We start from the raw sequence: 13,577 nt of genomic DNA on the forward strand, positions 1-13,577 counted from the left end.
GTGCTGAGTGTATTTCCAGGGAGAAGGAGGCAACAGGTATGGCTAGTAGTCAGTACCTGGTTGCTGGGCTCTTAACAGCAACAAGGACCTGCAGGAATGTGGTGCAGTCTACTTCTAGTTGCAGGGCCCTGGAAACTGGTAATGAGCCTAGGCAGATTTACAAGGTGCCCAGAGCATTTGGCAGCAGCATGATGTGTGAGTTTCCCAGGGTAGTGTTTGATTGCGATGCTCTCCTCTGAGGTGACTGGAGCCACAAGTGGTGCCTGTTCAGGGACTCCTAGTGGTAGCAGGCCACGCCCACCTCTGGAGTCAGTGACAATTACAGTGGTTTGCCCCCTCCACCTGCAGACCATGCAAGAAGCACCATGTCTCACTTAGTCCACATAGGAGGTGCTGCACAGTCTGCTCCTAGTTGCAGGATCCTGGGAAGTGACAGAGATCAAGCCTGTGGGCACTGCCCAGAGGGTTTGGCAGTGGCAGCAACAGGGCCGGTATGCTCCCAGGGGTGTGACAGCAACAACAGGTGGTGTTCTGTCACAATGCCCTCCTTTGTGGTGCCCTGTGAGGTGGTTGGGGCTGCAAGTGGCTTTTGTTCCGGTATCCCCAGTGGTGGTGGGCCACACCCACCTCTGGAGTCAGAGATAACTGCAGTGGTTTGCCCCCACCACCTGCAGACCACGCAAAAAGCACCCTGTCCCACTTAGCCCATGAAGGAGGTGCCCCACCAGCTGCTCCTAATTGTAGGGTTTGGGGAAGGGACAGTGATCAAGCATCTGGGCGCTGCCCAGAGCATCTGGCAGTCGCAGCTGCAGGAAGGGTGTGTTCCCAGGGTGGTGAGATCAACAACGTGTGCTGCTTGGTTGCCGTGCCCTTTTTTTTTTTTTTTTTTGCCAACTCCTGAGGTGACTGGGGCCACAGGTGGAGCCCACTCACAGGCCCCCAATGGCGGCAGGCCACACCTCCCTCTGGCCTCCGAGACGACCACCGAAGTCCAACCCTGCTGCCTATAGATCACACAAGAGGCACCACATCACACTTAGCCCCCTGCTGCCCTTAGCCCACACAAGACGTCCCTGGCCACCTGTAGCCTGCACAAGAAGCACCCAGTCTCCCGTAGCCAGAGCAAGTGGCTTCTTACCACCTGTAGCCTGCGCCAGAGACACCCAGCCCTCTGAGAGCCCGAGTGTGTGTGCACAGGGAGATTCCTATGGCGGTCTGCCCCCTCCTCCTCTTGCCCTCCCCAACAATGGTGCCTTGACTCTCTGCAGGCCCAGACCTTCTCCTTGGTTCCCTCCACTGTGGTGTTCCATTCCCCAGTCCATAGCACACTGCTCCCCCACCCATGGCACAGTGCTCCTTAGCCCCTTAGGCTGTCCCCACACAGCCAACCCCAGTCCTCTCCCTGGGACTGACCTCCAGAACCTGAGTCTCAGCCCCCAGCCCCCAGCCCCCACCTGAGCATCTCAGGCTGTGGTGTCTGGGCCAGTGGCTGAGATGATCTGTGTGGCTCTCACTCTACTCTGCCCTCCTCCGTCCAGCTGCTGTGCTTTTCTTGGCAACTTTGAGGTCCCTCCTTCTCCGCTGATCTCCCCGTTGGTTAGGTGGCTTCCCAGGGTTATGGGTTTCTTTTCTTCTTCACAGCTCCCTCTCGGGAATGCTAGTCCTGTTCTAATTCCTTTTCTCTCTTTCTCTCTTTTTCTTTTGTTCTACCCAGTTATGTCAGGAGTTTCTTGCCTAGAGTTCCCGTCATGGCTCAGAGGTAAATGAACCCGACCAGTATACATGAAGATGCGAGTTCAATCCCTGGCCTTGCTCAGTGGGTTAAGGATCTGGTGTTGCCATGAGCAGTAGTGTAGGTCACAGACACAGCCCAGATCCTGCGTTGCTGTAGCTGTGGCGTAGGCTGGTGGCTGTAACTCCAATTGGTCCCCTAGCCTGGGAACCTCCATATGCCATGGGTGTGGCCCTAAAAAGACAAAAAAAAAAGAGTTTCCTGCCCTCTTTGGAGGTCTAAGTTCTTCCTCCAGTATTCAATAGATGTTCTGTGTGAGTTGTTTTACATGTAGATGTGGTTTTTTGATGCGTTTGTGGGAGAAGGTAAGCGTGACGTCTTACTCCTCCTCCATCTTGATCTGTCTTTCTCCAAATCTGTTTCAGATCTGAGCTTTTCATATACTTTCTGCCTCATTCAGGATGGTTTTCACATTCCATTCCCCTCCACTTTACCTCCTCACTCTAGTCAAATCCTATTTAAAATGTAGTATATCACTATGTTATATATAGCAGTGTGTATGTCAAGCTCCAAAATAGATAGATAATAAGGACCTATGGTTTAGCACAGGGTGATTTGCTCGATACTGTGTAATAACCTATGTGGGCAAAGAATCTGAAAAGGAAGCGATATATGTATATGTATAACAGATTTACTTTGCCACACACCTGCAGCTAACACAACTTTCTGGGTCAGCTATACTCCCTCAGGGTGGGGGTGGGTGGCTTTCTTTAGAGAAATCTAGAAAGAACAAGTTGAGAGACAAAGACTAGACGAGAAGGAGCAGCATCAGAGAAACAAGGGGAAAAGTTGCAGGAACAGAGGAGAAACACACCAAGAGAAAAAGAAACTCCAAGAGGCATCAGCAGAAAGAAACAGAGGCAGAAATGAATAAAATAAGCGGACTCAAATGGGAAGGGAAGTAGATAATGTGGTATAAGCAAAGGAAGATATTCCCATGATGGCTGCATTTCTCAGCCTCTAGTGAGAGGTGCTGAAGCAAAGCTAAGCATTAAGTCAGGTTTTGGGGGGGGGTGGATCGGGACCATTCCAGTTTCTCAGGATTTCTTGGTTTTCTTGGAGTTTTCTTGCTGTGATTCCTTCTTGGTCATAAACCGAGATGTCTATGGGATTGCATTCTTTTCTGCAGGGGTCAGCAATGCCCTGTGGGAGACCAGTGCTGGAGAACAGACCCTGGAAACCTTGAGATCCCCACAAAGATATCGGCCAGGTACGGAAGTGAGGAATTGCCAGCTGAGGGTGTCAGGTAGCTGAACTCACAGCTGGTGTTCTTGATGCCTTTTCCTCTGAGCATGCTCCACAGTCAAAAGATCCGGTGTGTCCTGGAATCCCAAGTCCATAATGATGTAAATGACATAATAATAACATAAATGTTCCTACGTGCGTTCTAGCAGCAAGGTGCTGGAGAAAGGTGAACTTTCCCACCTGTTAATAGTACAGACTTGAGTTTATACCCACCCATCCTTTTTCTTCTCTAGAGAAGAAAAGTATTATTATTTTTTATTTTTAAGACTTTTTTTAAATTTTATTTTTTTAAGGCTGCACCGGCAGCATATGGAAGTCCCCAAGCCAGGGAATGAATCCAAACCATAGCTGTGACCTATGCCACAGCAGACATCAAACCTGCATCTCTGCAGCGACCTAAGCCACTGCAGCTGGATTCTTAACCCACTGCACCATGGCAGGAACTCCTATTATTGTTTGTTTATCATGCCGTTATTTTGTGCCTAACTTTGGAAAATCCTGAAAAGAAACATGGTCCTTCATATCAATTGCTCTCAAATATAAATTTCAATTTTCATCAACTATTATTTATTATGTTACTATGATTTTCAAAGAATTTTGGCAAACAAGATGTCATATTTATCTCCATGAAGTTATGGGTATAAAGCATAAAATTGTTATGCGTTCCTATGTTATAGATAAAGAGACAGAAGCACTGAAGCAGGTAAGGTCTTTTACCAGGTCAAAGCAGTGAAACAATTGAGGACAGAAGCATCCTTTTTTTTTTGAAAGTTTTATTGAAGTATATTTCATTTACAAGGCTGTCATAATCTCTGACGTACAGCAAAGTGACCCAAAGTCCTACATATACATGTATCCATTCTCTCCCAGATTCTTTTCCCACATAGATTATCACAGGATACTGGGTGGAGGTCTCTGCTACACAGAAGATCCCCTTTGGCCGATTGTCCCACCTGCCTCAGTGTGCATATGCCAGTCCCAAACCCGCAGTCCCTCCCTCCCACCAGAACCAGCATCCTTGATGACTCATGTGGCGACCGTGGGGCTGTCAGCTGTGCAGAGTTGAAACAGGAGACCCCAGGAGGCCCTTAGGTATCATCAGGGGAGTGGATCAGGGCCTGTGCAAGAAGATTCTCATCCAACAAATATATTTCAGTGGTGAGAGCAGGGGAAAGGAGAAAGAGATGACAGGACCGGGGCATGCCATGAGAGATGAGAGACCTAGAAAGAAAAACCAAGCCACTAACAGGAACGATAAGGTGCACTGAAGGGCCATGAGGATAGAAAAGATGGGGAGGAAGCCTAGAGAGCCAAGGAGACATGTGTCCGCCACCGCACAGAGAGGACCGTGTGCGGGGACAGAAAAAATGAGGAGAAAAGTGATGGAGGGATAACAAGAAGGAGAAGAGGCAGAGCAAGACCCATGGGTGGTAGGTGAGGTCCAGGGAGCCACAGTCTCTTTTTCTCAAAAAGAAGCTCACCGGAGCCCTGATCTCCAGAATTCAGCACGAGCACCCCCAGGTCTGTTCCCTTGTCATCACGTCTGGTCGTTTCTGTGCTTCCCTCAGTTTTCGGTGAGCACAGCCCTCTTTGAAGGATAAACAAAGACAATTCTGAAGAGATGCTCAAACTGCAACCAGATAATGGGGGAGCTAATTATGATTTGTGATCAATTATCTCATTAAATTTGTGTGTCTGTAGACAAGGGACACTTCTTTCCTTCCTCCAAGCACAAACAAACATTTCTACTCAGCCTCTGGTTACTTTTTTCAGGTGTGTGGGAGGCAAGGGGAAAGAGGGGCTAAGGGCCTTCACGATGGGCTTCTGGGCAGAGAATTTAAAGACACAGAATAATGAAAATGCTGCAGACCGGCACCAAATGGAGTTGCCTATGTATGCCAAATTTTATCTAAAAGTATGTGGAATCTAAATACTATTGGGTTGGCGTTTGGAAGGAGAGTGATCATTTTGGACTTACTTCCCAGGATTGCATACAATTAGTGAAATACTATGTACCAGAGAGATGAGGAGGAAGTGGGGTAAAAGAATAAATAGGGAGATAGTGGAGCAAAGAGACAACATCGCCGAGGATGGAAAAGACAGAAATGGTGCACGTCGGGGAGAGCAAAGAGATCCGCATCTTCACGGTGCAGGCGCAGTCGTGTGGAAACGGAGCTCAAGTCTCTGGCAATGGTCTTACGTTCCTGCTTCTCTCTTTAGTGTCCTGCAACCCCGCAGCTCTACCACATGGTAAAAGAGGAAAATCAGAAGAAACGCTCGGGTGGCTCCCTTATAATAAAGAAGGTAATTAGAATTTAAATGACCTATTATCCAGTTAAAGCTCGATTTTCCTGTCAACATAGAGGTCCCCAGTTCTAGAAAGCAACAGGATGAGAGACAAAGAGAGAAGACAAAGCTCAGGGTCGGGGAAGGAAGAGGGAGAAAACAGACAGGGGAAAAGAAACAGACCTTTTCTCGCAGATTCCAACAGCGAGATACCGAGGTAAAGAAGCAGCAGAGGGGTGTGGAAAGGGTGAGAATGAGAAAGAGAAGAAGGAGGGGGGGACAAGGTGAGCGGTTTCTCATTGTCTCCATCAGACTACCGGATGGTGCAAGCCCCCTTCTTACCGTCACAAAACCTCAAGACACAAGAGTTCACACTGTTGTAACCTCTACTTTATGGTTGGGGAAATGAAGCAGAGAAAGGCAGAAAAGGAAGGGTGGGCACCAGCATCCTGGGTGTGTCCCTGAAGGTGACTATTGTGTGAAGCCAGGTGGCAGTCAGGGTGGGGTCATGTGGTTGGAAAAGGAAGAGGAAGCTCAAGGAGTTCCGCAGGTTTCCAAGGGAGGGAACAGGGTCACGGAGAAAACTGTTTTTCTTTCTTTCTTTCTTTCTTTTAAAATTTTTATTGGAATAGAATCGACTTACAAATCTGTGTTAATTAAACAGCAAAGTAGCTCAGTTAAACACATGAATATATCCATTCCTTTTCAGATTCTTTTCCTAGGTAGGTTATTACACAGTATTGAATGAACTTCTCTCTGCTATACAATAAGCCCGTGTCACTCATGTATTTTACATACAGTAGTGTGTATATATCAATCCCAACTCCCTAATTTATCCCCCCCCCCCGCCACATTTCCCTTTTGGGTAAACATAACTTCAATTTCGAAATCTTTGAGTCTGCCTCAGTTTTGTAAGTTCCATTGTATCGTTTCTATTAGAGTCCACCTGTTGGTGATCTCATACGGTATTTGTCTTTCTCTGTATGAGTCACTTCACTTAGTGTGACAATTTCTAGGTTTATCCATGTTGCTGCAAATGGTGTTATTTTATGCTTTTTATGGCTGAGTAATATTTCATATATATATACATATATATAAAATGGCTGAGTAATATTTCCAATATATATATATCTCACATCTTCTTTATCCAATCTTCTGCTGATGGACATTTGGGATGCTTCCATGTCTTAGCTATTGTAAGTAGTGCTGCAATGAACATTGGGGTGCATGTATCTTTTTGAATTGTGGTTTTCTCTGGATAGATGCCCAGGAGTGGGATTGCTGGATCATTTAGTAGTTCTATATTTGTTTTTTTTTTTTTTTTTAGTTTTTTTAAGGAACCTCCATACTGTTCTTCGTGGCAATTGCACCAGCTTATGTTCCCACCAACAGTGGAGGAGGGTTCCATTTTCTCCTCACCCAAGAGAAGACTTTAATTAGGGAAAGATTAGTGTTGATGGGGAGAGACAGGAAACCACTGAGAGACAGTGCACGCAGGAATGGACCCAACCGCTTGGGTCCACTCTAGAATAAGAAAGCTAGAAAGGGTAATAGGAGAAAAGAGATACATCATTCCTGAAAATCAAACAAACCAAAAAACCCCCAAGACCTGAAAACGAGATGAGGAGAGAAGCCCAGAAAATCAAAGCGATCCACAGCTATGAAACAGAGCTATGTGGAAGTGGCACTGTGGGTAGGACATTGGGAAGGAGAGAGAAGGGGAAGAGGTGCGAGCAGATGGCAAAGAAGCAGAAGGGGACTGTGTGGCCCTGGGGAGCAGCACTTGGTGCAGACATATCACTTTCCCGTCAAGCTTGGCACACATGCACTGAGGTTGGTTTCTGATCTCCCTCCATGGTCCATCATGTCCTTGTTTCTCTGCAGTGACCTGTGATTCCAAAGCTCCTCAAATGACTCACCAGGGAGAATCCAAGGAGGGGCTCAGCCTATCACCAGCAAAGGGAGTAGGTAATTATGATCTAAATTTCCATTTGCCTCAATAAATGGGGGAAAAATCTCCTTCTCTCATCTTGCCATTCTCTTCTTCATAATCGCATACATCCAAATAAAATTGTGTCCATTTTCTGCTTGTTTGTTTGTTTGTTTGTTTTTTCAAAACTGTGAGAGACTAAGGATAGAAATGAGCTAAGTAGGGCGAACCCCCCCCCACATGAAGAATGTAGGGAGACAGGATGAGCCAAAGGTAGGCTGGGGCCCCAAAGCAGAAGTGCTAAAGTGATTTTATTAAAAGTATGTGAAAATCCGGTTGGGACCCTGAAACACAGGAATGCGTATCAGACAGGAGCATCTTCCATCCCAGTGGTGAGTGTCCAAGTTAAAGTCGCTCCATGTGGAGAGTGGTACCCATAACATACTCAGAGTGGTGATGCTCTCCCTGGCAGCCTCAGCTACTCTCAGGTAACAGAATGCACCTCAAGTGCATGCCTTCATCGAATTCATTCATATATGTGCCCAAAGAGATTTATCCCAGAACCTTCTCCATTTGATGTCAAGAGCCGACCAAGGTGGTCTGGGGCAGGGACAGCCCCCCACCTAGGAGATACTTGAGCTTCCTGTGTCTCCACTATGAGTTCTTTTGTCATGATTTCCCCATGATTTGTATACTGAGAGCTCTGAGGGATTTTGTTCCTTTCTGCAGAGGACAGCAATACCTTTTGGGAGACCTGCGACAAAGAAGAGCCCCAGGAGGCCTCAAACTCCCCACCAAGACATGGCCCAGGTAAGGAAGAAGGATTGTCAGCCCTGGGCTGCAGGGTGTCAGGTGTCTGAACTCAGAGCTGAACAGCATGACCCTTGTGAGGGGAGATGTGTTACTTCATGTTGCAGTCGATCAGAACTAAAGAAAGGCAGAGGTTTTTCCTTCACACTTTTTATGCTTCTTTACACCAAAGGCTCAATATTGTGATTTTCGCCCTCTGACACCCCTTATTTTCTGTACAGAGATAAATAGTTATTTTACGGTTCATCGGTAATAATCTTATCCTGCCACAACCTTAGAGAGGCTTCAAAAGAAACGTGGTGCTTGAGGTCCCCTTGTCAGAAAGAAAGATCAGCGGACGCTAAAGCCCACGTTATAGTTTTGGCTGCACTTTCCTCATCAGGTTGTGGATTATACGTTACTGTTTTTAAGGTGTATTGAAGTAGAGTTGATTCACCAGGTTGTGGTCATGTCTGCTGTACCACAAAGTGATTCAGTTATACCTGTGCACACATCCGTTCTCTTTCGGATTCTTTTCCCACACAGATTTTCACAGAATATTGGGGAGAGTTCTCTGTGCTATATAGCAGGTCCCTGTTGGCCAAATGAATCTAAAATCAGTTATGCTAATTACCTTTTGCAGTTTTCAGGGGGTGCATATGTCAATCCCAAACCCCAGCCCATCCCTCCCCCCTCCTGCACCCTTTGGTCACCATAAGATTTTCAAAGTCTGTGAGTCCGTTTCTGTTCTTCTGGTGCTTGATTCTTTTTGAAATACTTGGGCAAATTAGATTTCCTCACAGCACTTTAGGACTTGGCCAAGGAAACAGTTATTATCCCTTCTTACAGATAAGGGATGGAAGTGCTGAAGAAGGATGCTCATTTTCCCCCGAAATCAAAGTAGAAGGAAGGGCAGAGACCCATGTCCCAAGAATCTCATTGCAGGAGGTGGCTGTGTGAGGCTTGTAGGGGGGGTCAGTGTGGCCACATGGTGGAAGTCCAGAGGGGGACCTGCAGGTTCCCGGGAACAATAGAACAGAGCCTGACTAAACCAGAGAGCCTTCTGCTTCTCAAATAAAGGATGTCAGCAGGGAGGGAAAGAGGTCCAGAGAGACAGTGAGGGAAGGAATGGATGGCTCCTACTGTAGAGATTGGAGAGACCTGGACAAATAGAGCTGGAGAGAAGTAGCAGAAAAGAAGACAGCAAGATCCTTATGGAGGAGGAAATGTAAAGATAAGAAGCATCAAGGGAGCAAAGCTGACAAAATCAAAGGTGCATAATTGTTCTCCTAGTGCAGAAGCAGAAGTGTTTAGAGGCAGGTCTGTAAATAGGAAACTGAAAAGCAGAGAGCAGAAGAATGAGGTGAATGAGGTGGAAACAGGCAGAAACAGGGTTCAGGTGTTCTCAGGTGTGGTCCTTGGAGCAGATGTCCCACTGAAACCCGAAGACAGAGTTCATGTTGTGGCTCAATCTGACTAGCATCCATGAGGACCTAGGTTGGATCCTGGCCTCATCCAGTGGGTTAAGGATCCAGTGTTGCCATGAGCTGCGATGTAGGTTTCAGACGCTGCTTGGATCTGACATTGCTATGGTTGTAGGCCAGCAGTTACTGCTCTGATTCAGCCCCTGACTTGGGAACCTCCATATGCTGCCAGGTCAGCCCTAAAAAGACAAAAGAAAAAAAAAAGGGAAAAGACATCTCTTGTAGAAAGTTGCCATTTTCTAAGTACAAAAGTTAGTATCACACTGAGAGTACAAAGAGGAAGTGGAGGTTCTGCCAGTGGGAAACTGTGACTTTGGACAAGTCTTGACAACTTTGTCAGGATAAGCCCATGACAAACAGCAAAGAGGCCACTACATCCAGTCCTGAGTATGAGTAGCGTCTTACACATAAGTGGAGTGCTGTGCTCATCCGCCAAGCAGAGATTGAAAAAAAAAAAAAAAAAGATTTATGGTCAATGACATGAAAACAGTTGAACACAGGTCATGTATTAAGCAAAATGATTATCTTTCACAAATTGATTAGATGGCAAAGTGTCCTCATGAAGGTTTTGATGAAAGACCCAGGACAAAATGTGACCACATATATTTGCACAAATTGATTACTGTGTAATGGATCCCCATCTGTTAATTAGCCACAGCTTGTGGCAATGCTGGACCTTTAACCCACTGAGCGAGGCCAGGGATGGAACCTACATCCTCAAAGATGCTATGTTGGGTTCTTAACACACTGAGCCACAATGGGAACTCCAGATTAGCTAGCTTTAAACGTGGTTAGTGATGTAAACACTCATTGGCCAATTGGGATGAATCTAAAATCAGTTATGCTAATTACCTTTTGCAATTTCTGGAGGGTAGTTTTTTCCTGAAGGGACAAGATCTTTTAACTTTATTCTTAGGGCTAAACGTAGAAAAATAAAAGTAGAAAAAGCAGAATGAGGTGCAAAAGATGGGAAAACATGGCTCTGTCTGATCTCAGGTGTGATTTTTGGAGCAGATATGCTTTTTTTCCAGAAAGCATTTCATCTTAGCTCAGATTATCAGTGTACAGTATGAGAGTGCTAGGAACTCTTCCCTAATCACTGTCTCAGGATCTCTGGACAGTAATTTTCTTGTTTCTCTTTAGTTTCTGACGAGCCAGAAGATTTCCAAATGAATACAGAAGGAGATTTAGAAGAGCTTGCTTCTAGCCCACTCTCCTCTAAAGGACAAGGTAATTATAAATTTTTAAAAAATGAAATGAAGGTCTGATAAAAAAGATGAGAAAGGAAAAGACCGGAGACTGAAAGGAAGAGGCAGTTGTAGGAGGATCACGGGAAGATTTAAAAGGAAGACGTAGAAAAGAGGGAATCAGCAGGGGTTCAGAAAAGAGGATGGATGGGAAAATGCAAAGTCTTCATAAGTCACGATTTTGGCCCAGGAGCAGAGCTACCAGCAAATGAAAGCGAGAAGTGTTCCTGTGTTATGTGCTTTTCAAAAGATGTGCCAGTAGATCCAGAAGCAAGGAACCGAGCTAGTGACGTGACGGGTAAGGTTGCCTGAGGGTCGTGGGGCGGGGATGTGTCTACTGGTATCACGGCCCCAGGTAGGTGGTGGGAGGGGGTCCACTCCATCCTAGTATCTTGAGCTCTGCATTTGCCAGACCCTTTGAGAATAACAGGGAAACAAGTGATCATTATAAAATTGTGTTTAACAGGGTGCACCACGTTGATTATATGTGGCTGATACAGTAGAAACACACTCATAAAGATGGCCGCCATATATTATTTATTACATCCATATATTAATAACAAAGCCTTGTGATCGACAGTATTTTCTGACCCTGCCACACCCAGTCTTCAGTGGAACCCAAGTCGAGAAGACATCTGTTAGTAGATATTAGTGTCATTTTGTCACAACCTTAGAAAAGTCTCTGAAGATAACTAGTCCTGGCACTTAATTGTCATGTGGAAGGACTTTAGATCAACTATTCTTAATCCAGCACTTTTTTTTTTTTTTTGTCTTTTCAGGGCTGCACCTGTAGCATATGGAAGTTCCCAGTCTAGGGGTCAAGTTGGAGCTGCAACTGCCAGCCTTTACCACAGCCCCAGCAACATGGGATCCAAGCTGAGTCTGCGACCTACACCACAGTTCACAGCAACACTGGATCCTTAACTCACTGTTGGAGGCCAGGGATTGAACCCTCATCCTCATGGATGCTAGCCAGGTTCATTACTACTGAGCCACAGCGGAAACTCCTCCAGCACATATTTTTGATAGATATTCTGCAGCATGTTTATATAATGATTTCCAATAAACCTTTGCACATAAGACCTGATTTAATCCTAACAAAGTTCTTCAGAACTAGACAAATATCTGAGTAAACTGAAGTACATAGGTATTTAAGAGTATTTTTCAAGGTCTTATTGAGAAATGAAGGAAGACCCAGGGCCCATCCTGAACTCCCATTTCTCAAATTTAGTAGGTTTATTTCCTTCAGAAGGAAGAGAGAAGTGATAATCCAAACATCTTCATAAATTCACACTTTCTGCAGTATGAATCATCCTAAGATTTGTATTTTTATTTATTCATTTTTGTTTCTTCACCTCCTATTTTGTCTAGCTCCTGTGGATAGTGGAAACACCTTCACTTTGGTAAAACTCAAGAGGAAAAGAAGTAAGAGTGCAGACAATTTTATTTGCTTTTGATATTAAACTGAGTCTTTAATTCCAGTTTCATCATTATTATTTATAATATTAAGTTTTACTAATTTGAAGGCCCTACAAAGATGCCTGTATCCTATTCTCTGGAACCTAGAATCTGTTATCTTACATGGCAAAAGGGATTTTACAGATATAATTAAGACAGAGACCTTGAAAGGGGAAGTATCCTGGATTATCTGGTGCACCTAATATATTCAAATGAGCTTTAAAAAGCAGAGAACTCTTCCTGGCTGTGAAGGGAAGAAGAAATGATTATAGAAGGTTGTCACAGAGAGATGCGATACTCCTGGCTTTGGAAATGGAGGGGAGGAACAAGGAATATGGGTGACTCGTAGAAGATGGAAAAGTAAAGGAAATAGATTTTCCTCCACAACCTCCAGGAAGGAATGAAGGCCTTACCGAAACCTTGATTTTAGCCCAGAGAGGCTCTTGTCAGCCTTCTGACATAACTGTAAGATGAGAAATTTGGACTGTTTTAAGCCACTGAACTTGTGGTCATTTGTTATGATAGCCATGAGAGAGTAAAACAGATTTTCAGTTATTTGCAGGGTTTGTTTTTGCTTTTGTTTTTGTTTTTGGGTTTTTTGTTTGTTTGTTTGTTTGTTTTTGTATTTTTAGGGCTGCACCCACGGCATATGAAGGTTCCCAGGCTGGGGGTCTAATTGGAGCTACACAGCTGCTGGCCTACACCACAGCCACAGCCACGCCAGATCCTTAACCCCCTGAGTGAGGGCAGGGATCGAACCTGCAACCTCATGGTTCCTAGTCGGATTCGTTTCTGCCGCGCCACGACAAGAACTCCAGATTTTCTGTTATTTGAACTGGAGTGCAGCCATGGCACATTCCTAAAAATGTGGAAGTGGCTTTGGAATTGGGCAAAGGAAAATTGGGTAATAACAAGAATTTTAAGTAGAATGGTAGAAAATGTCTAGACTGCCTTGAGCAGTTTGTTAGTAGAAATGTGGTGCTAAAGGCTCTGCTTGTGATTCGGGCATCATCGTGGAAAGAGTGTTTGCAGAAACAGGAAGGTTAAAGGTGTCACTGAAGAAAGGAAGGAACACGTTTTTGGAAGTTAAAGGAAACAGCATCCTTATTATATAATGGCAGAAAGCTCAGTGAAATTCTGTCCTGCGGTTATGTGGGAAACAGAACTTTCTGGATCAATAGCTAAGGCGATTTCTAAGCGCTATGATAAAGGTGCAGCTGGTTTCATGTTGCACATGTAAATTCTGCTGCTGTGAACATTGGGGAACCTGTGTCTTTTCGAATTAGTGGTTTTGTGTTTGGATATATGCCCAGGAGTGCCATTGCTGGGTCATTTGGTAGTTCTAT

General features: G+C 45.1%; 1 protein-coding gene across 15 annotated transcripts in view; it reads left to right on the top strand.

The window, feature by feature from the left end:
* Positions 1-13,577, top strand: part of LOC125123624 (nuclear body protein SP140-like protein) — a 63,640-nt gene that overhangs the window by 25,585 nt on the left and 24,478 nt on the right. For 14 of the 15 annotated variants that reach the window (XR_007134098.1, XM_047773708.1, XM_047773714.1 and 11 more), the window contains 7 exons: positions 2,922-3,002; positions 5,258-5,341; positions 7,208-7,291; positions 7,983-8,063; positions 10,670-10,756; positions 10,964-11,071; positions 12,145-12,198. Coding sequence is in view for 14 of the 15 variants with exons in the window: in XM_047773708.1 (XP_047629664.1) it covers positions 2,922-3,002; positions 5,258-5,341; positions 7,208-7,291; positions 7,983-8,063; positions 10,670-10,756; positions 10,964-11,071; positions 12,145-12,198 (579 nt within the window). In the remaining variant the exon portion in view is untranslated. The remainder of the gene's footprint in view (positions 1-2,921; positions 3,003-5,257; positions 5,342-7,207; positions 7,292-7,982; positions 8,064-10,669; positions 10,757-10,963; positions 11,072-12,144; positions 12,199-13,577) is intronic. The other variant, XM_047773717.1, reaches the window with a different exon arrangement.

The sequence above is a fragment of the Phacochoerus africanus genome, chromosome 3 (assembly GCF_016906955.1).
Source record: "Phacochoerus africanus isolate WHEZ1 chromosome 3, ROS_Pafr_v1, whole genome shotgun sequence".
Lineage (NCBI taxonomy): Eukaryota > Metazoa > Chordata > Mammalia > Artiodactyla > Suidae > Phacochoerus > Phacochoerus africanus.